At 38.7% G+C, this 27,671-nt stretch overlaps 2 protein-coding genes across 7 annotated transcripts in view; both read left to right on the top strand.

Annotated features, from left to right (window-relative positions):
* LOC107590158 (calcium-dependent secretion activator 1) overlaps window positions 1-13,905 on the top strand; it is a 125,618-nt gene extending 111,713 nt beyond the window's left edge. The window contains exons 32-34 of the mRNA XM_016278774.1: window positions 373-480; window positions 11,020-11,124; window positions 12,739-13,905. Coding sequence (XP_016134260.1) covers window positions 373-480; window positions 11,020-11,124; window positions 12,739-12,906 — 381 coding nt within the window. The 3' untranslated portion in view covers window positions 12,907-13,905. The remainder of the gene's footprint in view (window positions 1-372; window positions 481-11,019; window positions 11,125-12,738) is intronic.
* Window positions 13,906-22,459: 8,554 nt separating this feature from the next.
* On the top strand, window positions 22,460-25,780 carry LOC107590189 (fez family zinc finger protein 2). 6 transcript variants are annotated; one of them, XM_016278818.1, is made up of 5 exons: window positions 22,460-22,598; window positions 23,533-24,373; window positions 24,491-24,625; window positions 24,721-24,853; window positions 25,199-25,780. In XM_016278818.1, the coding sequence occupies exons 2-5, from the start codon at window positions 23,558-23,560 to the stop codon at window positions 25,471-25,473; spliced, it is 1,359 nt and encodes a 452-aa protein (XP_016134304.1). In that variant the 5' UTR covers window positions 22,460-22,598; window positions 23,533-23,557; the 3' UTR covers window positions 25,474-25,780. The 6 variants fall into 6 exon arrangements, with proteins under 6 accessions (XP_016134304.1, XP_016134302.1, XP_016134303.1 ...); XM_016278816.1 differs by lacking the exon at window positions 22,460-22,598 and adding an exon at window positions 23,098-23,263 and having other exon boundaries at window positions 23,536-24,373; XM_016278817.1 differs by lacking the exon at window positions 22,460-22,598 and adding an exon at window positions 23,098-23,263.
* The last annotated feature ends 1,891 nt before the right edge of the window (window positions 25,781-27,671 follow it).

Raw genomic sequence — 27,671 nt, 5'->3', positions numbered from 1 at the left:
AACATTTTCATTTTTGGGTAAACTATTTTTTCAAAATGTAAGCATCTTGATTATGCTTGCATTGATATCATTTTAACACATATCCAAGATTGCAGTGACAGTTGATTATAAAACATATTTCAATCAGTACTGAAAATTGTGTAATTAAAAAGCTGTTGTTGTAGTTAGTTGAGTCTAGATTGTTCTGAATCGGTCACGTATCAGGCTCAATGATGTTTAGGATGCTGCCTATATAGGCCGCTCACAAGGTTTGGGCTTATGAGGTTTGTGTATGAGCTGAGTTGTATGCTAATATTTAAATTATTTTAAGCAGTAAAACATTTCTTTCTTTCTTTCTTTCTTTCTTTCTTTCTTTCTTTCCTTCATCTGCAGAAACCTGGGATGGATGTTGCCGACAGCTATGTGACATTAGTTCGCCACTCTCAGGATGTCTTGCGGGACAAGGTCAATGAGGAGATGTATATAGAAAGGTTATTTGATGTAAGTAATGGCTGTCTTCTCCCTCTGTGAAGGGGGAGGCCCTCCAAAATGTGACATAACAGCCAGTTAGGAGGGATAAGTCAGTCACATTTTGAGATCTGCGTCTCTCTCTTTCTCACTTAATTTCTCTATCTTTTACCCTTTGACTCTAACTTTATCTCTTGCACTTTAAAAAACATTTTTTTCTATCGCTTTCTCTGGCTTAAACTTTCCTCTCTGGTTTGCAGTGCTGTGTGTATTCCTGAATGTTCTGGCTGTAATATTCCCTTTGCTCTGCTCGTTATTCCTAGTGCAAAATTCTGGAGGAGGATTATCTTAAGATGTGTTCTCACACAAAGGGGCATGCAGATGTGAGCTTAAGCAATTCAAGCTACCTACAGCACACTGCAATCAAAGATAGAGACTGAGAATCTACAGACGACTACACAGACGTAGCTATGTTATGAAAGTTATTGCAGACCTTTGATTAAAGGTTCTAGTTGTTAAGAATAGCTTGCGGTTCAAAGAAGAGAACAGTAGAGTAGATCTCGACATAACACATTTTTTTTCCCTCTAAGATCTCAACATGTACTTCTGTTCAAAAGTTTGGGGTCAATAACTTGCAGACCTTTGATTAAAGGTTCTAGTTGTTAAGAATAGCTTGCGGTTCAAAGAAGAGAACAGTAGAGTAGATCTCGACATAACACATTTTTTTTTCCCTCTAAGATCTCAACATGTACTTCTGTTCAAAAGTTTGGGGTCAATAAGAAAAAGACAAAAAAGAGAAATATTTTATTCAGATTATTTATCAAATGAAACAGTAAAGACATTTATAATGTCTATAAATGTTTATAATGTACCTGCTTTCAACGTTAGTAATAATAAATCAGCATATTAGAATGATTTGTAATGGCTACTAAAAATTCAGCTTTGCATCACAGGAATAAAATTAATTTTCAAATGTATTAAAATAGAAAACAAGTATTTAAAATAAAAAATATTTTTGATGTAACAAATAAGACGACTTTAATATAAAAAAAAATCTTACAGACCAAACTTTTAAATGGTAGTGTACATATGATGTGAGAGATATTTTCTCAAAATCTTGAAGTAAAGTTTATTTACACATTTTCTTCTTTGTTTGGAAATTAAAAAGAAATATTGCCATTACAATTTCCATTTTTTCTCATTGTCTCTTAGAAAGCAACTTTTGTTATGTCAAGATCATGAAAATGGGAGAAAAAAATAATCCATGCCCTCTTAGGGCTTCTATGGAAACCAAAGCAATTGGACATGCTAAAACCATCAGAGTGTGATGGATATTGTTTTGTTCATTTTAGCTGATAGTTGGGGCGGGGGGTGCCCTATTTCCGGAGTAAATCTCCCACTAAGGAGATCCAAATAGAGAGAAGCCCTCCAAACCTTGAGCTTATTGTGCTGAAGGCTTAAAGAAAAGGAAAGAATGAGGGAAAACACTGAGGGCAAGAAAGAGGAGTTGAATAAGTAACACTGAAGGGGAGGGCACACAATGGAGAACACCGTCTTAAGAGATGGCCAGGGCCATCATGTTGGTTATAATCCTTTTGTGCTGTCTGTAGACCAGTTTGTTAAGTGTGTGTTGTTGGAGAGGTGTGTTTGCATTGTGTGGCTAAAGACTTGTGTTTATATTCAGAAAGAAAGCCAGAACGGGAGCGCCGATCTGGGATAAAATTTCCTGTCCGTTTGCTTGACATCGCTCCTTGTGAACTCAGGACCAACTGATCTGAAAACAGCACTCCCGCTCTGAAAAGCTTTGTGAATATGGCTCCTCATATCATATGTGAACAATTCAAGTAAGAATCCTGATCATGGTTCGTCGTTGACTTTCACTGACCCGGGATCAGTAGTCTTACTATGAGATGCTTGAAACATATGAGCTCTGGTTTTTCGAGTGTCCTACAAAAAGGCTGCTTGAATCTGCTGCTGTATGCTAGCTTGTCCTGGTTTTACTTTACTTCTTTCTCCCCTCCTGGAGGGTGTCTGAAAAGATCCTGTGTTCGTTTCTTTGTTCATTTGCTTGGAATGAGATGGTGTCGCTTCTTTTCCATCTGCATTGTGCATTTGCGTTCATTTCCTCGAATGCAAACAAGGAAAAGATCCCATCTGCCTTGTCTTTCCTACCCTCTCATTCCATTTCTCCATTTTCCTTTCTTGTTTTTCCACCTCTTTTCTTGCTCTCTCTCTCTGCGCCTGAACCAAAATGAAACTTATCCTTCCTGTCAAGTTGTTTTTGTCACATTATGCCAAGTGGCATTATTCAGAGTCAAATAATCTTCCTTTGTACATCTACTAGCATGGCTCGTGTCCTCAGAGACTCAGCTCCTACATGCACTTACACACATCCATCCACACAGCCAGCCAACCAGCCCACACTCCCCAACCTCCCCACCTCAGTCAACCCCAGATGGGCACGCATGGCACATATCTCCCCTCTCCACCTGCTCAAGTGGTCAGGCCTTCATAGTTAGTTGAAAAAGACAACATGTGTACACACATGCACGCTCACTCCGTCTCACACACGCTAACACGCACACTCTGGTCCTCACTGTTATGCTAAACAGCCATTGAAACAGCACCGCTCTTTATCGGGGGCTCCAGGCAACCTGCTCAAATGTTTTCTTGTTACTTTGTCATTTCACTTGTTAAAGATGTCATAACATCCTCCACAATGAGCCATAACACCACATGCTGTTGTTTTAAACCTGCTACACTCACCCTATTTAAAAATGGCATTCAGTTCATTATTTTAAAAAAGACATATAGAGGAGATTATAGTATCGACGACACTAATTAAATGGGTTTAAAAGAACAGCAGCCCCCCCTTTTCACTTGTGCGGTTTTTTTTTACTCTATCCATTTTTGCTGATTTGGAAAAACACATTTGGTGGCAGGAAATTTACAACACAAATATACATAAAAATATTAAAAGAATGAAGAAATAGATTCTGCAGGGGTCACTATAAGTTAATACATGTTAGTCTGTTCATCTGTTCAGGTTTATTCAGACGTGCCAGTGAGATTGAAAAAATTTTGAGTTTCTCCAAAATTTCACTAAAATGTTAATGATTAATAATGAAAGAGCCACATAATTTAGTTTGGATGGAGTTACAATCACTACAAGGGCTGTTTTCTTCATCATTCATGCTGTATTGTGGTTTCTAATTTCCCTTTTGTTTTTGAATCAGCCAGAATATTGCTTTCACTTGTTATTTTTACTCCAGTAGTCAGAATATTCTTGATGGCCTCCTCCCCTTTTACACTTTTTCATTTTTTGATTGTTTTAAGTAATCCGCTTTGAAATGATCTGTTTGGTGGGTGTAGTATAATTGCTTAGTTGTTCTTGGCTGGTTGTCATATTGAAGTATATGTGGCCCACGCTAAGCTTGGGTTAATTGGGGTCAAGGATGCTGATTTCTCACAGACAGAGATGGCACGTTGGCTGGAGTAAGAAGATTATACTTGCTGTTTGACTAATTCAAAATATGGCTTTCATAACAGCGTTTCATAATGCAGAAAAAGCGACCATATGGGATTAACTATGAAAAATGAAAACAACGAAAAATTAATGAAATTTTAGTCCAGTGATAATTAGAAAAGGATGATGTGTCAAATAATACTAGTAATTATTTGGAATTTGAAATTGATCATTTTACTAATAAGATAAGTTTATCACTTTGTTGTTTGAAATAAGACATTTCTGAGGTTTACATTTTGTAGTAAATAAAGATCAATTAATTCAACTATGAATTAAATATAAAAAAACATTCATGTTAATTAATATATTCAGACAAAGTTCTTACCATTTCTTAATTTGAAAAGAAAAAAATATTTCAAAAGTGAATTTTACTTGCAAGCGGCTTGTTGCGACAAATGTCCGCTGTAATATTTATGAGTTCTGTTTTAAGAAGGCCAAATACCAGATACAAGCTGCCTAAGAGCCAAATCATTTGCCAGTGGATGGATAAAGTTTGTTAAGTTCAGGAAAGAGAACCAGAGAGAGGGATAGGAAGGGAGAGGGAGGGGTGGTGGAGAAAATTAATTTATTTCACTCCGCCAGCCTGCCAGTTCTTGAAAGAACAGCTGAGGAGAGCAGGATTAAGGCAGCTGTGCTTAACATGAGGGCTCATCTGTCAGATTGGGGCGGAGCACATAGATCATTGATTAAAAAAAGCCATCTCCAAATCCAGTGCTTCACTGATACCAACGTCCTTTCCCCGGCTCTTCAGTGTGTGTGTGTGTGTGTGTGTGTGTGTGTATGCATGTGTGTCTGAGTGCCAGCAGAGAGACTCAGATACACGGCAGATTACACACGTCAATTATACACTTAATCTGCTTCTGGAAGAGATTGCGGCCTACCCTCATTGATTGATTTGAAGTATTCCCGTTGACCTTGGCAGTTATCAGATTGTCGAGATTGCACTTTATGGTGACTGTTAATGCGGTTTAATCGTTCTGCTGCTGGATACTGCATAGAACACATGAAGGGTTGGAGATACTGGAAAACAAGGCGGGTTTAGACTGAGCTGCTACTTGTGTTGCATTTCACAGACCTGTAATACCACTTCACTGTCCTTGGACACTTAACCACTTTGCAGGTCCAGCTGACCCAAGTGAACAGTTTAATCAACTTTAGCTAGCACACAAACTTAATGCTGTGCATTCTGTGGTCCAAGAAAAACAGAAAGAAAAAAAATGAATCAATGAAAAAAGGTTGTAATAATAAATTTAATTTCTAATTTATTTTTTATTACATTTGTGCATTTTAAAATTTAATTGAATAAAAATTTTTCTTTTGTATTTTTTCTTTTCTTTTGCTTTGCATTTTGTTGTTTTGCAAAAGAACACTTTGATCAACAAACATGCAGAAAACATGTTTTGGAAAAGAAAAGGCAGATTTAATTTCTTAAACATTTTTATCCAATTTAACCCCATCACAACAATTTTGTTATGAAAATGGTTTCTTTATTCTTTATTATGATATCCCGAACAACAACAAGCAAAAATGTGTTTTTATTTTATTTATTTATTTATTTCACTGATGCCTCTGACTGCATTTAGATAATCATGCGATATGGGAGGCGGATATGCGCTTATTGTTTTCTCCCCAGTTAATCCTTTTATTTTAGAGGTAAACCAATTCAAAACGGAGCTTTAGATGTATAATCTGAACGCTAGTAGGTCAGTATGGGGAAAAAAAGACTAAAAGGGACCCAACAGGTCCTTTCACGGATACTGTTCAAAACATGTTAAAGGGGTTTGGCTCTTTCAGAATGCAGGGCAGATGTTAGCGGTTCAGGTTTCTGATAATTACGGAGCAAAAAAGTGCTTTGTTTGTCGCTTACTGTGAACCGAGGCTAATTTGAATAAACCAGCAGCAACAACACTAACGGCTAGAGATTTTAGCAAAGTAAACGCGCAGCAGAAGAAGTGCATTTGAGCGCCGTGGCTCTCAACTGGCTCTATTAGCCATCTATTGGCTCTCTCTCCGTCTCTTGCTCTCCCCGTGACATATAAGTGAGGTATGGTGGCATTTGTTTGATTAACTTGTCTGACAAAAGTGACATCTGCTAGCGGGTTCATGTATACGAGAGGCTCAGCGCGGGTCCGCCTTTGTACATCTGTCAGCATAGAGGCAGGGGAAAAGGGTGAAAAGAAACAAATTGGTCCCAAAAAGCAGCCCATTCACCTTCTGCGCTCCCCCCTCCCGGCCCTTAGCCATTCAGGTGCACCGCGGGGCTCTCAAGTGCTCGCTGGTTTATTCCATTTCGTTCCCCCCATTGAGGCCGAACCCCACAAGTGTTATGCTCCTCATTCCTGCTCGGCTCAATCCTCCCCTAAGCGTTCCTTTGTGAGCAGAATGGCTCACTTTGCCCTGGGACCAAACTCTTTCTCTCTCTCTCTCTCTCTCCTGTTCCTTTTCTTATCCCTCACCCCTTTTTCTTCATTGTGTGTTTACTCAATGACACGATCACAGGCTATAATTCCCGCCGTTTAGTTCATCTCTACCAGCTCCTTCTTTTCTAAAGAAAGGCCCTGTTTGGACACTGTCACGCACAACACTAGTAGCAGAAATGCATTGCCTGCAATTATACTTTTTGATCGGCTCGATCGTTCCAAGAAGTTGCTCCAGACGCCGTTACGTTCAGTAGGTTATTCCTTCATTCGCGCACAAAAAACTGCATTATAGACACTTAAAAGTGTTGCAGAGCTTGCTCAGAAACAGTAAGGGCTTGTTCCACTTAAGGATCCGGTGAGGCGTGCAAATCCCGAGCAGGGTTCTCTTTGTATCCACAACACAATCGCGAGCAGTTTGAAGCCCTTTCGCTTGCTGAGCCTGAAATTTTATTTTCAATCCCGCCATTCAGAAGCACCTATTTCTGGAGAGAGAGCACGTTAACGCAGCAGCACGTTGGAGGACCGCGTTTGGGGTAGCGTATTTCCTACACAACTTTTTTTCTGCAAGGTCGTGGGGTCCCGCGGCGGAGAGATAGCAAGCGCCAGGAGGCGTGGGGTCACCAGTGTGAGTTACCATGGTAATTGAGTTCAGTCATCAATGGACCTCCTCTCAGGAGGGATGAGGCGTACAATAACGGGCCGTTGGCAGCCGTGAACAGCAAGCAGGTAGGATTACCCCAAGCTTTTGTCCTAAGTGCATAATGTCTTGTAGTCAGATTTAAAGACCCCTCGGCCCCGGGGCCTCCCTCTCTGGCCCAGCAAGGGACCCGATTCACTCACTGGCCAGCAAGAAGGACGAGTGCCCTACGACCCGCTGGCCTGAGAGACACGGCTCTATTTAGTGCAGACAAAGATGCAAAGATAGCAAGCCAGGAGAAAGGTTGGACTCGATTTTCGTGTTTTTTGTTTGGGGTATTTTCTTGATTTTGATTCTCGAGGCCCGCGAAGAAGACAGTGAGGCACCGCTCTCCTGTTTTCATCTCCACCAGCCTGTCACTTTGCATTAACATCAGCGCTAACAACCATCATCATTCCATCCCTACTGCTAATTGCAGACACAGCTGGGTCCCAGCAGGAGCGCTTCTCAAACAACCTAGGCCTCCGAGAGCAGGCCGAGTTGCGCACACACACATTTACAGAGCCACTACCACCAGCAAGGGCAGAAAGAGGCAGAGTCACAGGTTGCTTGTAATCCCCCCATTACCCCCCACCGAGCCTCCGTCCCCTCCTCGGCATTCCTGCTTTTGTAAGAGTGTGTTTTTTCTAATCCGAGCTCGGCCCTTGCCAGCTCTTTCTTCCTTCTGGTCCTCCTCACATAGGAGCCGCTAGCCTTCAGGTGCTTCAGGATTTGATAAAAGCGAGTCGTGAACGCGCGTGCGTGTGTGTGTGCGCGCGTCTGTGACGGGGGTGGATGGATGTGCAACCTTACACTGAATTCTGTTGTTGCCCCCCTGCTAGGTGCTATGGCTTCCTGTAACATGTCAAAGATGAGAGTGTGAACGCAAGCTTAGGAGCGCGGCTTGTGCATGTGCGTGGTGTGGCAGGGGGCAGGAGGTCGCTCAGCTTTTCAGCCCTCCCCGCTAGAGGTGTGGGGGCCCTGCAGATGTTCATGTGTGTTGTATCGGTAACCATAACGTACGCATCCAACACACACACGCGTGTACACACAGCCCTCACGCTTTCCAATATCAGATGGAACTCGTTAGATGATCACAGATTTTTTTTTCTCTCCCATATCCGCTTCTTTCATTATGCATTCAGAGTCATGATACTCCTGTTTTGGCTAGCAGCTATTGCCAGCTTCCCGCTGCTCAATATCCAAAAAGTGCCACAGTACATAATACGCTCTCGGAGAGTCTTCTGTTTCTCTGCTGACAGCAGAACAATATCCCACTGCCAGCACTGTTCATTTCACAACCAAGACCATAGAGGACTCATGGTCTTACTGGACGAGTCTCTCATGAGTTCAGAAATGTATTTAGCAGAACGTACTATATGAATATATGTCTTTCTTGGCCTTGTGCATCATTTGATTCTGATTCGGCGCCCACAGCAGGGACTATAAAGTGGAACTCCTACATTATTATTATAGCAATTTAAATGTTTAAATATCGATTATGTCATTTAGTGAATTGATGGTTTGCAAGTAATGAGTTTAAAGAAACAGTTTTTTCTTTAATGTAATGTAATGTACATTTAATGTACATTTACGTGTACATTGTCATCATTATACAGAATACAATCTGTTTTTTGTCTATACAGTGAAGGTCAGTGGGGTCCAGTGTTGTTTTCAGACTCTATTGACTTTCATACTACAGACAAAACCAGTTTTCATTCTTCAAAACATTAATCAAAAAATTCTAAACAGTCTTCTTTTGTGCTCCACGGAAGAAAGTCAATCATACAGGTTTAGATTGACATGATTTTAGTAAATGATGACAGTATTTTTATTTGTGGGTGAGTCATTCCTTTAAAATGATAGAGGATGGAGAGGTTGCACTACTATAGGAACAAATGTAGAAGAACAAGAGGGAGCATGAGAGAAAGACTGAGTGTGAGAGAGAGCAGTTGCTCCAGGTCTGGCCTCCCCGTGGGGGTCCATCGCGGCCCGGCTGCCCAATCTTTCACAGGCACAGAGCACCAGCCCTCACAGAGCAACACCAATCTGATTCACTATTAGGCAAGCCATAAAGCTCAGCCACTTAGATCAAATCCTAAAACAACCATTTGATTATTCGGACACACCTTAGTGGCATAATTTTACCAGTGTACCACTTAAACGCCAATGGATTGCACTTCTTTCATTGTGTGTTAAACTGGTGGAACCACTGGAACAATTGGCTTAGCAAATTGTGTTATGTTTACTACTCAAGTCTTTTGACAAGGTGAAAGTTTCCTTTTTTAGATCATCACCAACAGAACCGTAATGCTTTTTCAAACTGTGGGTGCAAAGTGGATTTTGCATGCAAGATCTATAAAAAGTAAACTGTCAAGTGTGCTGCAGTTACCCAAGACACATCTCCTGTGTCTCCGGCTCGATTTGCTCAGCTCCTAAACCATTGAGACTCAGTCAGCTCTGATTACCATCAGACCAGCTCGATCATAACTAATCAATTAGACTTCAAACGAGATCTTCCCCACGGTCCAACATCTGTAGCCCAAAAGCTAAGTGCACCGGTTATTTAGGAGGTGCTTTGAGTTCAGTGATTTTCACTGAGTAGAAATAGAGAACAACTCTCTGAGACTAAGAGAGAGGAAGTCTCGTAAAAAATAAGACCCTGAGCCACGGGTACATTAGTGAGCTCATTGTGACTGCGGTAAAGACAACATGTCCGCTGGGAATGATGGATGTTTCTCCCTCAATGTGACAGAAAGTGCCACCGTCTGAAGCGCAGGCTGAGGGCAGGATTGTGGCTGGCTTAACATGGGCAACATCTCTCATGATCAGTGTCCAAAAGCAGCACAGGAGACAGCTGATGGGATCCGAAACTGTCAATTAGCAGTTCCTGGGTGGAGCTTTTGGGTGAGGATCATGACTGTGACAGAAGGACTTTCTCCAAGGCAGAGCTTGTTGGGACCTCTTTTATGAACAGCCCTCCTTGTAATGTCACCAGTTTGCTCGCAGTGCCTCTTTAAGCTCTGTTCTGCCAGTCATTTTCCTCCATATCCCTCTACAAGTGAAACTACTTGATGCCAAATTTAGTAGAAGAAAACTCCTACCGGTCAAAAGTGAATAATTAGGATTTTGGGTATTTTTGTAATGAATGTTTTTGAAAGAAGTCACTTGTGCTCACCAATGCTGCATTCATTTGATTTTAAAATACAGTAAAAACAGTAATATAGTGAAATATTATTATGATTTAAAACAGCTGTTCTATATTTGAATATATTTTAAAATATAATTTATTTACTTCAGTGTCACATGATCCTTCAGAAATCATTATAATATGCCAATTTGATGCTCAAGAAACATTTCTTATTATTATCAATGTTGAAAGCAGGTTTTGTTTGCAGTTCAGTATATTTGTGAAAACCATCATGCATTTTTTCCCTAGGATTCTTCGATGAATAGAAAATTCAAAAGGTCGGCATTTACTTGAAATAGAAATCTGTTGTAACATTATAAATGTCTGTACTGTCACTTTTGATAATTTTAATTTGTCCTTGCTGAATAAAAGTATTAAATTATTTTATTTGATTTTTTAATCCTATTTACCCCAAACGTTTGAAGGTGGATGTATCACAGTTTCCACAAAAATATAAAGCAGAAAAAACTGTGATAATGCATACGTTTATTGAGCCCAAAATCTTAATTATACCAAACTTTTGACTGGTATAGTGTATGGGTTGTCTATCTTTGTCATTGCTGATTTAAAATTGTGCTAGATCAGATTGGTATGTTTAGATCTTGTACTAAAAGGATTTTCATTCACATAATCTGCTCTCTTGATACAAATATACTGCCTACACTTGTGTTTTTGTAGATGTGTTTTCTTATGTGTTTGTGTGTGGCAGCATTTATATGTGTGTCTGTCTTTGCTGGAGAACAATGTATTTGTGTTTCAGCAATGGTACACCAGCACAATGAATCTCCTGGGCACCTGGCTGACAGACCGTATGGACCTGCAGTTGCATGTGTATCAGCTGAAAATCCTCATCAGAATTATAAAGGTAAAAACAACAGCATCATTGACCTCTAAAGTGTGGGTGGTTGTGCATCTGAATTAAACGCAGAACAGTTGTAGATTCAAAACTTCCCAAGTATGTGCAGGAAGTAATCGTAGCACAGTATTTGCACCAAATGTACTTGTAAACACATGCTATAAAAATATGCACATGCCATCCAGTCAGATTCAGATTACAGAGGTGGATCAGCCAAGTGAAGGCGGTCTTCCTCTGCAGCCTCAGCCTGTGCTTAATTTTTTACAACAGCAAGATCAACAGGATTTCATAGTATGACATTACACATTTATTTCTGTGCACTCATATGGTGTCTCTCTCTCTGTGTGTGGATATATCTCACAGATGCAGGTTTCTTTTTAGATCTATATCAGATTTTTTCCCTTCATTTTCCCCAGCATAGATTAGGTTTAGTACTGGATAAAGAAGACCTCATTGGCATGTTTCCCTCATCAACAATTTCCAACAAAACCAAAATAACAGCTAGATGCAACTTTCCACAAATAGAGTACAATATCTGTTACCAAAATCAGTGACATGCATGTGCATGTTTTTTTTTTTATGAATAAGAATTTAATACAAATATTGAAAAGATGAAATGAAACCTATAGGCAACAGGGCTGCAGGTTTATTTTTCACTCAATAGAACTAGCTTGGGGTTAGTAATTATTTTTTTTTTAAAGAAATTAATACTTTTATTCAGCAAGAACGTATTCAATTGATCAAAAGACAGTAAAGAAATTTATGAATAAGAATTTAATACAAATATTGAAAAGATGAAATGAAACCTATAGGCAACAGGGCTGCAGGTTTATTTTTCACTCAATAGAACTAGCTTGGGGTTAGTAATTATTTTTTTTTAAAGAAATTAATACTTTTATTCAGCAAGAACGTATTCAATTGATCAAAAGACAGTAAAGAAATTTTTTATATTACAAGAGACTATTTCAAAGAAACCTAGAAAAAAATTAGCAGAACTACTTTTTTCAACATTGATAAGAAATGTATTTTGAGCAACACATCAGCATATTAGAATGATTTCTGAAGGATCGTGTGACACTGAAGACTGTAGTAATGGTGCTGAAAATTCAGCTGTGCCATCATAGATTTAAATTACATTTTACGGTATATTCCAATTGAAAACAACTATTTAAATAGTAATAATATTTTTACTGATTTTGATCAAATAAATGCAGCCTTGGTGAATATAAGATTTGAACCATAGTGTATATTTTTAAATAACTGAATAAAATATCTCTTTGATCTTTTTTTCTTCCAATAACAGTAGTAATAGGGTTGAAGGTTATGCTTGGCGATTGTTTAAATGTATATTTAAACTATATTTTATGCAATAAACTATAAACTATTTTAATGCAAAGTTAAGATTATAGTTTAATAGGGTGTACATATACAAAACAAACATGCTTACTGCTTCAAATCTAATGGGACATCAAAGTTCTGTACCCATATTCATGAAAAGAGACAAAAATGTTTTTTTCTTCCGTGATTATATAACTAAGCATGCACGCTAGATCCACTTCATGTCATTCCGCTTCATGCCCTATATCTATTCCTACGATACTCAGTTTTTTTGTTTTTTTGCAGAAAAAGTATCGTGATTTCCGACTACAAGGTGTGTTGGACTCCACTCTGAACAGCAAGATGTATGAGACGGTGAGAAACAGGCTGATTCTAGAAGAGGCTACAGCATCTGTAAGAGAGGGAGGGATGCAAGGAATATCCATGAAGGACAGCGATGAGGAAGATGACTAGATCCTGCTGGAGACAATTAGGTGTGGGCAATTCGGTTAGACACGTTTATTGTGGCCTAAAATGATGCATGTACACCACTGTCCATCGCTTGTACATGTCTGGATGTTAACGTCATGTTCTATGACAAATAAGGGACCAACTTCAATTCAAATTAAACTAAAAAATACAAATCTCAATTCAGATGACAAAAACAAAAGAGTATATTAACCGAACTTAAAATTAATTGACACAGTTTGATGTTTTTCTGGGGGGGAAAATAAGTGAAATGTCTGAAATTCATTTCTAAATGTTTATAAGCAATATGGAGTATCATTTGTAAAATATGTTGTGTGAGATGGTAAGGAATAATGCTTGTCGTGTCCCTGTTCAATGCAAATCCGTATGGCGCTGCTTCAATGTATTGTAAATACATTAATGGTACATAACTTTGCATAGACCTTGTTTCTTTTGGAGTGTAGGCCAACTGACATGATTGTATTAACTTGTTCAGATGTTTATATATTCAGCTGACTTCAACAACATGTCAAAAATCCAAAATGTTTTGAGACACCTTTTTTAACGAGTTAGTTATGGTGATATGTTTGTAGCTGTATTTTAGAGACGCAATATATTCCCATTGCTTATTTGTGATATACTTAAACTGACGTCAATACTTTTTTATGTTTTTAAGCCATGCATAATTAAAAAAAAAAAATCTAAAATATATTTATTCTGTATTTTGGGGGTGGGATCACAAGGAGGCTTTTTGTTTGTATCCTTTTTGTTTCTTTGCAACAAAGCATTTCTGATCCTTCTTTTCGGATAGCCTCCAAATGCTTGCAGGTTTTCATCATTGCCATTGTTGTTTTGTGTATACAGCGCTTTATATTCCCCTTTGTGCAGTAGCTGCATGTCCCAATTGTCAGATATCTTATCCGAAAGCTTTTGATTTTGTGGAAAGTAACCGGTGGATTCATCTTGCGTCAGCCTTATGTACACCCACAGTTGGAATGCAAGAATCTAGGCTTATAAAAATAAAAGAATTCAAACTCAAAACTTTTTTGCTCTTAAATGAGTAACAATAAAGGTCACAATGTTTTATTGGTTATAAATAAAGTTACACCCACTCAAAAGCAACACCTGCATACAGCACAGGCTTCATTCGGTACTTACAGTAAAGCACTCAATACTTCAACCACCTCTCCCCAGACCCACCCACTTCCACCAAAAAGAAAAAAGTCTGAGATTACCATTTTGGGATTAAGTCATAGCTCATCTTCAGTGCCTATATTGCAGGACAGAAGGAGATTGACTGACCAAAGATGACACAGACCAGTCCCAAGGCAGATCTTCTCAACCAGATTAACATTTTCCATGTAAGATTTGCAAAACAAATCAGTCTGGTCTTCAAGACAGTAAGTATAGATTCAAGGGATTAGATATTATTCCCGTGGCATATTAAATGAAGATGGAATATCTTAATTGGAACATAGATTGCTTGAAAACAAGTCATCAAAGATGAGAAAAACAACCTAGATGTGATTTGAAATGATCAGGTGGTTTTAGATACCAAACAAGAATTACTAGACAAAGCAAAAACTGTATTTTAGTATCACTAACAAATTCCAACATTCTATACATTTATATATAAAGAAAGAGTCCCAAGGAAGATGACAAATGTCATTTAATTGAATTTTATTATGATCTGAAAGAAGTCTCTTATGCTCACCAAGGTTGCATTTATTTAATCAAAAATACAGTAATATTTTGAAATTCTATTACAATTTAAAATAACGGTTTTCTATCTTAATATATTTTAAAATGTAATTTATTCCTTTGATGGAAAAAAAATGAATTTTCAGCAGCCATTACTGCAGAATATGTTCTGGAATAATTTTAAAGAACTGGTTTGTTGCTAAACTCACATTTCTTACTAATTATCTACAGCTGCGTTGCTTAATATTTCTGTGTAAAAAAAAGGATGAGTTTGAAAATGCTTTTATATCTTTACAACGATCTGAATTTAAGAACGGGTGTGTTTTGGCCTGCTGGAAAATGACATTTTGCTCTTCTTTATGATCGTACAGTAGCTATAATGCATCATCACTCAGCATTTACACCTCATCTTGTTGAATAACACCGCGTAGTGTCCACTGGCACATAATTGTTAAGTATAACTGAGGTGAAGTGTTTCATTTAACCCCCTGGAGCACAGACTATGGGCAATAATGCAGCACTCAGACCCAGAGAAAGGAACTGAGGAGCTTTAACTAGCAGATGGAAATTGCCTTTTCATCTCCTTACTCTTTCCGATCCGAACCCACGGATACAATTTGGTGTGTTGCTCGGCGCGGGGGCACAGGGCAGGGAAAGACAAATGAGAGAGGCCCACCGCTAGAATATGTTCCCGTGGCCCGCCGCTGTGACCTAATTGTGGGAATGTAGCTTCCTCCGATGCGCCACTCTCGCGCTGATTTCACTGTAATCAACAGAGGAGGACAGAAATGCCCTGTCGCCGAGCGCGGAGCGCCGTAAGAGGAGGCTTGGATATCATACATTTAATTTCCTCATAAATCCTGCCGCAATGCAACAATTTTGAGAGGGAGAGGACCCGGCGACAGATTAATGGGCAAGGAGATTTATTCTGGCACGATCTGAGCTGCTTTGGCTTTTAAGCCTCAATCAGGTTAGGAAATAGGAACGATAAGTGTATCCAAATAAAAGATTCTCCAATTGACCGGCGCAACAAGAACTGGCCCCAGGTTCACACTCGCATCTGCGCGGGAGAGGGTGTCTGAGACGCGGATGCGAGGCGAGGCCCGTCTCCGAGCGCAGCGTGTGACCTCCGGAACAAATGAAAAACCGAAACCGCAGACGCAAAGTAGCACACGATTACATTTGTGTGCCAACGTTTGGTTAGACTTAAACGTTTCGATTCGAGGCCCACAGCGTGCGTATTTCACCCTGCCTGCTCGAGCAGATGTCAATGTGCGATGACGCGACGGAGCACGACTGGATGCCAGCTTGCGTCTCTAAGTAAACAGGTAGATGTCAGATCCCTTCAACAAGGACAATTCAAAGCCTCTTATGGGTTTTTAAGCCAAGCCGCAACCATCTTATCTACGCATTAGGATGGAGGTACAACGGGCCTGATTATTATATATATATATATATATTTTTTTTTTTTTTTTTTTTTTTTTAGCTTAATGTTTGAAGTAATCTCACATTATGTTCAGCTCATGGGAGCGCCGTCAGGGTGAGAGTCAATGAGAGACAAAGAGAGATGAAGATGATGATCATCATCCTGCTTTAATCAAAAATGGCTCAGAGGATAAAGTGTGTCATATCTGGCCCTGCGAATGGGCTTATGCCGAGAGCTCACTGTGCCTTTCCACTACACGACCCAATATCCGCCCTTCAAGCGAGCTACGATCAATCAAGACTCCATTACATGTCGCGATCAGCTGTGTTAGCCGACTCATTTTATAATTAGCAGGCGGAATTCAAATCTTTGACTGTTTTTGACCTTTACACTTTATAGTGTAAAGGTCACTTTATCTGCATCACTTTATCTGGGACACCTTTGAATAAAGATGCAGATGTGCTTCTCAATAAATATTTCAAGAGGCTGTGCTATATTATTAATTTAGGCATGGCTGACAAGTCAATATAACCCACAGAAAAGTGACAATATTCAACATATAGCACAACCTTTACAGAAAAATGTATCCAGTAAAATATAAATATTAAAGAAAAATTCATTAAAAATGAATAAGTATCTTAATCCCAATTTCAGGCTATTTGATTACAAGAACATTGTGAAATATTATGATTCAAAAGAATCATAATTTCTATTATATGTTAAAATGCAGTTTATTGTAATTAAATGTAATTTATTTTTTAAATAAAATCTTTCAGAAATTGTATTATGCTGATTTATATTTTATAATACTATTTCAATAATATGATGCATTTTTAGGATTCTTTGATGAATAAATAATAGTATTTATTTGAAATATAAATCTTTTTAAAAACTATGAATGTATTTAATGCCACAAAATAAATGTGACCCTGGACCACAAAACCAGACATAAGGGAACATTTTTTGAGAATTATACATCATCTGAAATATATATATATATATAGCTTTATATATATATATACAGAAAATCGCCTTTAAAGTTGTCCAAATTATGTTCTTAGCAATTCATATTACTAATCAAAAATATATTTGATATAGTTACGGTAGGAAATTTACAAAATATCTTCATGGAACATGACCTTTACTTAATATCCTAATGATTTTTGGCATAAAAGAAAAATCGATAATTTTGATCCATACAATGTATTGTTGCTGTGCAGCATGGCCTCTCAACGGTGATGTCACTTTGGATTGTGAGTCTGATAACTTGAGACATCTCCTCAAAGACACACAAATATGCTTGAAATAAGTTTAAAGTGGATAATCAGGCCCTTGAGAGCAATGAGCTCACATCATCCTCCGCAGCCAATCAAATGGCTCGAATGCCATCCCTCGCTCATTCTCATTCCCATTCTTCCCTCATCCACCTGTTCTGCAGCCTGAAGCGAATATGTTAATGCCCAGCCTTACTCACGAGACACATCGTCTGCGTCCCGCAGTCTCCTCCGTCCCCATAACACCGGAGGGGACATTCCCTTGTCCATTTTGTGGACCATATTTAATTTGGTGGACAGATGAGGGACGTGAATGATGAATAGGAAGGTGAAGTAGGGTTACTCAGGTTGCCCTGCACCCGCGGCTTTGTCAGGCTTCCACGCCATTGTTCAGGAAAAAGCATTCAAACCTTTTGCTTGGAGCATCAAAGGTGCGGTGAAGTCCCCCCCCCCATGCTTTGGAGACCAGTGCACCATTCAGAGCTGACATTATGGAGAACATACTGCACATGGACAAGGGTCAGAAAAATAGAGGCAGGAGCAAAAGTGGTTCACTCATCACTTGAAAGCACATTAGGACTTGAAAAGGAAAATAGAGAAGAAAGGTGCACTGAAAGACAATTTAAAACAGAAAAGAGCTGGCTAAGAGAGCATGCACTAGATAGGGAGCCGTGTATGGCTATGACAAGACCACACAATCAAAAAAAGCCATTGGAAGTACTGTGACCATGCAAATGTTTGCCATATCTGCACATCTGAGTGATTCTGGGATGCTGAAGAGAGCTGAACAGACAGGCAGTGAGAAACTCTGACGAGCTGCTGGAATGTGCTGGCTGACAAAAGGACTCACTCAAGTCTGCGTTAAAACAGCCATTTTTTGCAGTCCATAGCAATTGCCTGACAACACAGCTTTTCTCCTTGGTCACCGTTTTCTTTGCAACTTCGACAGCTACTTTCTTTTTCTCTTACTGTTGCTATATGAGTGTTTTTTGTTTACATTTGCTTGAGGTAAGCATTTTTGTAGAAATCTTAAAAAGTTAAATCAAAAATGACAATTCTGTCATCATCTACTCACTCTCAAGTTGTTCCAAACCTGTATGAATTTCTTTCAGCTGTTTCTTTCAGATATTTTGAAGAATATTGGTAACTGATGCAGTGAGATCCAGACAGATTAGTAATGACTTTGTCAGAGATCAATTTTAGAATAGGGAATAGCAAATGTATTAAATAAAAATTATAAATACGATAAAAGAATAAAGTTAATATGAAAATTATAAAAGGAAGTACGTTTAAACAAAATTAAGATCTATCTTATTCGATAACTAAAGTGCAGAGTATTCCAAATTATTATGTCTAAGGGATGAAGTAGTGAATATCAGAAGAAAAGCCCAAAAGAAGTAAGATACAAGGAGAGGGGGAAAGCAAAAGAAGGAGAAAGAAGTCAAAGAAAAGTCAAAAGTAGAGTTAGGTAAGTAATCGGAGTAGGCACAAGGAATATATATGAAGGAAACTTACATCCTCCCAAACTGGTGTTTATGTCTAATAAGTAAAGGTCAAATAGATGTATCCATTATGTCATATGTTGTTATAATGACTAGTTCAGGTCAAACTAGGTCATCTTGACCAGTCAGATTTTGTGGTTAAAAAAATAGATGTGTGGCTAGACATGGCTTTCATACCTTTAGAAGAAATACAGCAAAATGAGCACTTTCAAATATCAAATCTTACATATTGCAAAAACACTGTGGAAAAGAACATCTAGTACTGTTAATGACTAATTCTGAGAAACATTATTACTCAGGCAGTAGTTGAAAGATATCCAATATCTAACAAAACCCATCTTTCAAACATATATGAAATGTGCATAACATACATATTTTTGGAGAATACTACAAAACATTATATATGAACATAAATAAAACTAAATAAAAGGCATATAAATGAGTAACATTAATGTGTAAATTCTTGAATATAAATATATGATAAGGATTAATATAAGATGCATAAATCGATAAATAATAAATCATAAATGAATACATGGATATGAAAATCAAGGAAAATATAACAACATTGATTATTGCGATACACCAGTAACAAAATAATTGACGGTAGCCATTGACTTCCATAGTATGAAAAAAAAAAAACATCAATGGCTACCGTCAACTGTTTGGTTACCAACATTCTTCAAAATATCTTTGTGTTGAACACAAGAAAGAAACACAGGTTTGGAACAAGTGGAGGCTCAGTAAATAATGTCAGATCCATTCCCACGGCTCTCAGCTCCGCCCCACTCATCACATTCAAATAAAAACTTAATTTAAAAAAAGTAAAAAATCCAAAATATGCCGCCGAGCTGAAGAGGTTAACCTCATTGACTGTTGGAAAAAAATAAATAAACATACTTTTTTAAAAACTGAAAAGTTTTTCAAATGTAATGTAAATGTAAAGATTTTTTAAAAGATCTAAAAAAAAAAAAAACTTCATATACATATACATCAATAATATCTGACTATTGCATTTGAAGTGGTTGGATTTTTATCTTATGGAAAAGCAATTAATTTAAGTTGATATCTGTTCGGGGGTATATGTACTGTAGGTTTTGTGAGTGTGTGTGTGTGTGTGTGTGTGTGTGTATCATCCCAGAACCTGGCATATTCAAGCAAGTCTGGCATATTTTCAATTTGCAACCTTGACACATCCATACACACACACACACACACACACACAGCCTCCCTCCTCTCTGACAAGCCATCTCCTTCAGAATGATAATGATGATATGTTTAATCCCTGCCATTTGAACTGTTTATATTAAACATAAATTCATTTAATCCAACATGGGGATCCATTTCAAGAAAATGCAAAACAGAACAGTGTTTCACACCTAGTTTATTTGCATAAAAAAACATCTTACCTTGAAGGCTATACATTGGGTGTGTACAGATTGTAATCTAATGTACACCTTTGAACTCCATTAATTGTTACACATGAATGAAAAAAAATATATTCAGAGAACATTAACTTAAGCCATCAAAAAATTTCACACAAATCATTGACAAAATGTGAACTAAATCAACATTAGTCTTCTCCTAGAGCTGTATCCCCAAATCTCAAATCAGATTTAAATTTAAATCCATATCTTTTTTTAATCAAGACTCTTTGACTGATCTGAGAACAGATGGATTGGAATGCTCCTAAATGCACCTAAGGGTGGGATCTCTGCAATAAAGTGTGGCACAATGTGTCTCTGGAGGTGTGCTTGTGTCTCACTTCCTCTCTGTTTGTCTCTCCTATCCTGCAATTCTTACAATTAAGCTGTTACACATTTTCCTTAGGGCACCTAGAATTAAAAGCTGATAAATTCACAGGTGTCATCATTATCAGTAAGTACCACTCATTGGTGTTGGACACACGCTTTTCAGTTCTTCTCTTAATGTAACCTGTTACCATTCGCAAGCTGTCATTGCTGTTGCAAAGATGAACTCATTTATTAAAGAACCAAACTTGGTATAATTAAACAGTGGACAAAGAAAAATGAACTGCTGCTGAAAACGAACAGTCGGTAGGTATAGTGAATATGTTGATTGACCACTTCTGAAAACTGATGCCTTTAAGCATCTTCACTTTTCATTCCGCACACTCACTGTGATCACTTTTAAGAAATCAACCCTGGGAGGCTGGACCAGTTTAAAACTTGTGTTTTGAAAAGTAATATGTAATTAGAGTAAAGTAACGTAATGCAACGTAGGTTAAAATTATATAAACAAATAACAGATTTTATTCCCAAATGTAAATATTATGCAAACTCCCGAAATAAATAAATCGGTTTGTGTTTAGACATTCTACACAACTCATTCTTGGAAGAATTACATGTGCTAATTATTTCGATTAAGTTCCAAAACAATTATAATATGTAATATAGTAGCAAAGCACCTCGTTTTCTTTTGTTCCCTACAGTGCCAAAACGTCAAGTTCTTAATATAGGGTGCAAACTAATAGTGGTTTGCATTGCCATTTATTCTCAAAATGTATTTGAAATTCTGTATTTTCTATACGACAATTAAACCCGCCTTAATACACAAGCAATTTGTCATGTAAATCGTGCTCCGTCTTTTGCCTCCAGCTTTCTGAAGAGGAGCGCGTCCGTTGAGTGTGAATTTGAGCTCATTTCATTTCAGTTCGTGGGCTGAGAGTGAAGGTACAGCAATATGATCAATGTTTATTGTGTGGACAAGCCGCTAATTGTGCCTGAATAAACTCAAGAGCTCGATCATTTACATATGAGTAGAATTAGTGGAACCTGTTTAAAGTCCTCTCTGTTGCGGCCGCAGGTGTGGGGAATGGGGTTCTTATGCTTATTTTATTTCGTTGAAATATAGACTATAGCCTTACTGAAATAAGCACTAAGCTACAACAAATAGCCTAAGTGCAATTAAGTTAACTACAGAAATGTGTAGGATACTATATAAATAGATTCAAATTATTCCAATTCACGAACAAATGACATTCCAGTAAAAACCTAACAAACTAATTAGTGTCCTATGTGCAGCCACGCTTGCAGACGTAATCAAGCTTCAATCAGAAGAATGTTAAGTCAGCATCTTCACAGGCTACACTGTGTGAGCAACTTGAACCAATTCTCCTCACAGTAAAGATAATCACTGTGTTCGAACTTGAAAAGCTCCGTTTCGGCCTTTTTGTAATAATTTGTTGTGAGTCTCAGGTGAAATCGTCTGCAAACAGATGTATTCAAGCTGGCCCTCTTAAAAAGACGAGAGGGCGACTGGTCATTGTAGCAAGCACACAAAACACTGGATTCCAGCAAACTTTTTATACAGCTTTAAAAGGGTCTCTTTTTGTAATAATTTGTTGTGAGTCTCAGGTGAAATCGTCTGCAAACAGATGAATTCAAGCTGGCCCTCTTAAAAAGACGAGAGGGCGACTGGTCATTGTAGCAAGCACACAAAACTCTGGATTCCAGGAAACTTTTTATACAGCTTTAAAAGGGGTTCTCTTTTTTTCATTTCGTGCTATACCTCTGGCCAGGCTAAGTCTTTTCTTCCCTGCTTTAATCCTTCCCTTTATTTCAGAAAAACACAAAACCAGGTTCCATGCAGTGCTTTAGTGGCTAAAAGTGAAAGAGCTGCTTCTTTGGAGGCTGAACTCTGAATCGCGTTGGAAAATTGGTTCCTCTGAATAGGTGAAGGAGGAAAAACGTTTAATAGGATCCGAGGGAGGTTCTGCTCTCGCAATCTGCTCTCTAAACAGGTGGAAATAGGACCTTCTCAATTGTACAAATAGTAAGTATAAACCAGCATGGAAAAGCAATTTTCAGCGACAAGGATTAGCAACTTGCAATGAAAATTGAAACTGGTCGGACGGTCCCCAAATCCTTCCTATTAAACCGACCTGCGTTGCACATTTCATGTGAAACTGAGCGCTCGTTTAAATGAATAATTAAATAAAACGAAATAAATAAATAACACGAAAAACAATAGTGAAGTACGAAAGTGTATCATAAAAACATCACGAATATCAAGCAATATACTCTGCTTAAAAACAGAATTTGTCATAAAAACGAAGTTGAAGAAAAGCCACTAAAATAATGTAATTTACAGACATTATGTCTATGGCTTACTGCTCTGCACCTCGTGGATCATGGTATGAACCGTGCGTGGATGCGCGACAGACCATTTGAGGCAAGAAACTTAAATAATAATCTGTAGTATCTTGTCATGCATGCATACCACCCCCGTGGCCGTGTATAAATGAGCGGTAGGAGAGGGGACAGTTCTGGTGATGGCGTCTCCTTGTCACCCTGATAAGAGCAAGAGCAAGTGATGTCAGCTAAGTGCTCCAGACAGTGATCTCGCGCTGATGAGGACGTCTGCCAGTAAAATGTGACAGTGCAGTCACGCCGTAATCGTTGAATAGCTACATCTGCTGTGCGCTTTGGAGGAAAAAGGTAAACTACAACATCGACTCTGGCGTAAGTTTGCCGTAAGATTTTCGCAAGTACTGAATAGGAATCGACTCTGGGAGGGGGTTTGTCTTAGTCTCTGCTTAACGAGCTCTGTAATGTCCTGTTAATTTTGTGTGTACTAGTTAATGAGCATTAATCGGGTACCCCTGGACGCTATTGTTCCGGGGATGGCCATTTGAATGCAAATGGTGACATTGTAAAAGCAAGGTGCTTATTAAACTGGTGCGTGTCCTGGCTTTTCTGGAATTCAGCAGGAGAGGACGGGGCGGCTGGTCGATGCTCACACCAAGTTGGGTAGAAATGGCGAGCTCTCTCCCTCTGGAAACAGTGATGTCTTGCCCGAGACTAGACGACAGGAGCGGGGCCACGGCGGCACCCAAGTCCCTGGCCTTTTCCATCGACAGAATCATGTCCAAGACGTCGGAACCAAAAGCCGCGATCGCGGAGGAGGAGCGCCGCGGAGGACTTGAGGGATCCGAAGGGAAGAGGACGCTCGGCTTGTGTACCCCAATTCCCTGCATGATCCCGATCCAGCCGTTCAGCTACGACCTGCAGGCCAAGGCTTTAATGAACTATTCCGAGTTTTGGAAAGTTAATTTCAGGGGAGCACTATGCACTTCAGCGGCCATGTGTAAATCCAACTGCGGCGTCTGCGGTACAGCGGACGCGGGAGTTAAGCACTCTGTGTTTCCGGGAAGCAGGGTCATCAAGCCGCAGGTGATACACCAAGCGCTGGCCATGCCCACTAACGGATCGTTGTGTTATTTCAATTACTTGGACTCGGCTTATCATCAGTCCGAGCTGCTGAGCGGACATTTATTTTCCTCAGCAATCGCGAACTCTCAAGCGCAAGCCATAAGCGCGCATCAGAAGCTCCTCTTGTTGGAGAACGCCAAACTTGCGTGCGTTTCACCCGAGAAATTCCCCACACCTCAGTACCCACATAAAGAGCATCTCCCTGGGCAGCTGGATCAGATAGTGCGGGAGAACCACAGTCTGACTGAGAAGAACGGAGTGAAAGCGCACAGCAAAACGAATAACTGCTCCGCTGACGGGAAACCCAAGAACTTCACGTGTGAAGTTTGTGGAAAGGTAAGCTAAATGACGGATTTTGTCAAGTTGTTTGGACGGGATGTGGGACAGTAAAATAATGCTCACACGGAATAAATTGCAGATGATTTATTAAGCTCTTTCGTTTTTTCTTCACAGGTCTTCAATGCGCACTATAACCTGACTCGTCACATGCCGGTGCACACAGGCGCGAGGCCGTTCGTGTGTAAAGTATGCGGGAAAGGTTTCCGACAGGCCAGCACATTATGTAGACATAAAATTATTCACACACAGGTGAGTAAAAAAAAAAAAAAATTATAATTTAATACATTTAGAATAAAAAGCACGCGCGAGATTTACTTACCCAGATGTTGTGAATTCATTCACAGGAGAAACCTCATAAATGTAACCAGTGTGGAAAAGCTTTCAACAGAAGCTCGACTTTAAATACACATATCCGAATTCACGCGGGCTACAAACCATTCATCTGCGAATTTTGTGGAAAGGGCTTTCATCAAAAAGGTAAGCAACTTCTGAATTCTTTTTTTTTTTCACGTAAAATAAAACCGGAAATATTTCATTCGATTGTTTTTTTTGAAGTTGTTGAAATGAGGCCTTTATCAATTTGTCACTCAGCTAACAACTTAAGATTTGTACATTTCATATGGGTCAAAACACAGACCTTTAACTCCTTTGTACGTCGACGTGATATTAACTAAGTTTGACAACTTCTTGACTTCAACATGCAAAGTGCTGATTAGGGAAGGCTTGGAAATGAAACTCTTCTGTTAAATGCAACTTAATTGTGAACTGTTGACCTGCTGGGGGAAAAAATGACATAATTCGTTTATATTCTTTTTTTTCCAGGGAATTACAAGAATCACAAACTGACCCACAGCGGCGAGAAACAGTACAAGTGTTCAATCTGTAGCAAGGCCTTCCATCAGATCTATAACCTCACGTTTCATATGCACACGCACAACGACAAGAAGCCCTTCATCTGTGGGACCTGCGGGAAAGGCTTCTGTAGGAACTTTGACTTGAAAAAGCACATACGGAAACTGCACGATAACGCCAGTGGTTTATCGCGAGGAAACGATTCTTCCAGAGGACACCAAAACCAAGACGCCACCAGTGTTTGACTGAACTTGGACAACTGATGAACCGCACCATCTTTTGTGGTGCTTTAACATCTTCCACCGACATGAACGAAGATGAACGGGACGGGAGAAAGTCATCACATCATCGAGGAATTGTACATAAAACAGAATCAAATATTATTTAATGAAACCACTGCCATACGGGGCTACCAAGCAATTATTTGTAGACTAGATGAAGGAAAAAGCGTTTTATAAATAAATGCAACTTATGTGTAAAAGAAATGTTTGATCAATGTGTTGACACGGTAAAGCGAATATGCTAAAATAAAAATAAAAAACATGAATACAATAATGTCGGATTTCTATTTTTTCCATTTGTAGAAAAAATACCCGAGTTCAACATTTAAAATGTGTCTGTTTCACATGAAGAATAATTGTTTCATTTTTGTGGGTCTTTGTATTTGTATGATTTAGGAACCGTGCACATAGGTTAAGGTCAGTTGTAAATGAATAGAAACGTGATTATTTGCCATTGTAAAAAGAAAGAAAGAAAGAAACAAACAGAAAAAGGGTCTATATTTATATACTTATTTACATACAATTGGAAAGAAGTTAACTGCGACTTTTTTAAAGAAATAAACTAGGCCTATATTTAGCCACATTACAGTAAATTATAAACCTCATAAGCTAGAGTGATTTTACAGTTTAAAAAAGGGGACAAACAAGACTCGTTAATCTATCAAATATAATTACTATCGATCTATTGCCTTGCAGCCGTTCAGTGCACAGTTCAATTTAAAGCTCCTAATGACATGTCTGGTGGAGTTCAAAGCCTGTGGTTTCACTCAGACATTTGATACACGACTCTGCCTCTGTGACCGTGCACTTGACTTCAGTTTAATGGCTCAAATTATCAGATAAAACATGGACTCTTGAAAGCCTGTTACGTTAATCAACTAAAGAGCCCCAGGGGAAGCTTCAGCACATCAAGTCGTGTTCATCAGTAGGTGGAAAATGAACTGCACTCATCCCACTTCTCCTCATCACCGCAGCTTTAATAAACAATAATGTATTCGGCGCACGGATCCTGGAACAATATTATCCTTGCAGGCTAACAGAAATTCTGATGAGACAAGCGCGTGATCCCAAATCTCGCTCCCCCAATTACAGCCCAATTAGCAATTATGCCCACGTCTTGGGACCACGAAGAAGTCTAATATTACTAGTTGAATGGCCTACTCACCTCTTCAGAGGCAGAGGTTCTAAAATGTGTTTGAACAGAAGTGTCTTTATTTCATTCAACTGCATTCGAATGTCGTCCCGTGTGGAATATAGACGTGCTTTAAAAAAAAAAACATAAATCAAAACATGATTTTACGAGGGATAACCGGGTCTCGAGAGCTACATTGCATACATTTGATATAGTCTACAGACTTTATAATGCGCATTTACTGAAAATGTAAATTTTCTTGGGCAAGCTAAAGGGAGAAAAAAAAAGGCAATAAAAACTAGTAAAATGAAATTTAGAAGACTAAAGATAAAACATCATTTTTGCAGTGACATTTTATTGCACCATGTTCTATTATAAAAACTTTCAGAACTGGAAGTATGATTTATTATACGAATAATGCATTTTCAATCGAAAAAAAGTTGTAAGAATTGTCTATTTTGTTCTGAATCAAAGTGCATCATTTAATTAAAGTTTCGGTATCAGTTTGAGTTTATTGACCATTAATGACATTCAAGGTGGTCTAAAAGCGCGATGATCACTACAGGTTGTAACTTTCATTTTCATTTACATTTACATTTTTTTAATGCGTTGGCGATTTGTGTGAGTCTGGATCGGTTAAAAACAATATAACATTGGCAAAAAAAAAAAGATGAACTAAAATATCAGAGAATTTCTGGTGATGAAGAGGTCTGGGAAAATACCAGTGGGGGCGGGTCTCATCAAAAGACATGTTTGTGTGGGTTATAAAAAAATCCCTTTTGTGCAAAGCTGCCTATCTTGCCTATAGTGCCTAAAAAAGATTGCAGAGAAGAAAACAACCTAAAGGCAGTCTCGTTGGCCTTTTTCTGCACTTACCTCTCAAACATCTGAGCAACCAGCTTTGCTTCTAGAAACATGTTAATTGACAACGGAGCTCATTACTGCATGCACATGTAACGCGGCGAGAGGGATTATAGGGACAAGAGCGCATTAATGAACTGTCAACAGCGGAGAGCATGTACACGACAGA

Source organism: Sinocyclocheilus grahami, unplaced genomic scaffold (genome assembly GCF_001515645.1).
Source record: "Sinocyclocheilus grahami isolate Dianchi unplaced genomic scaffold, SAMN03320097.WGS_v1.1 scaffold125.1, whole genome shotgun sequence".
Taxonomy (NCBI): domain Eukaryota; kingdom Metazoa; phylum Chordata; class Actinopteri; order Cypriniformes; family Cyprinidae; genus Sinocyclocheilus; species Sinocyclocheilus grahami.
The sequence above is the reverse complement of the archived record's forward strand: the minus strand, read 5'-3'. Positions and strand labels throughout refer to the sequence as shown.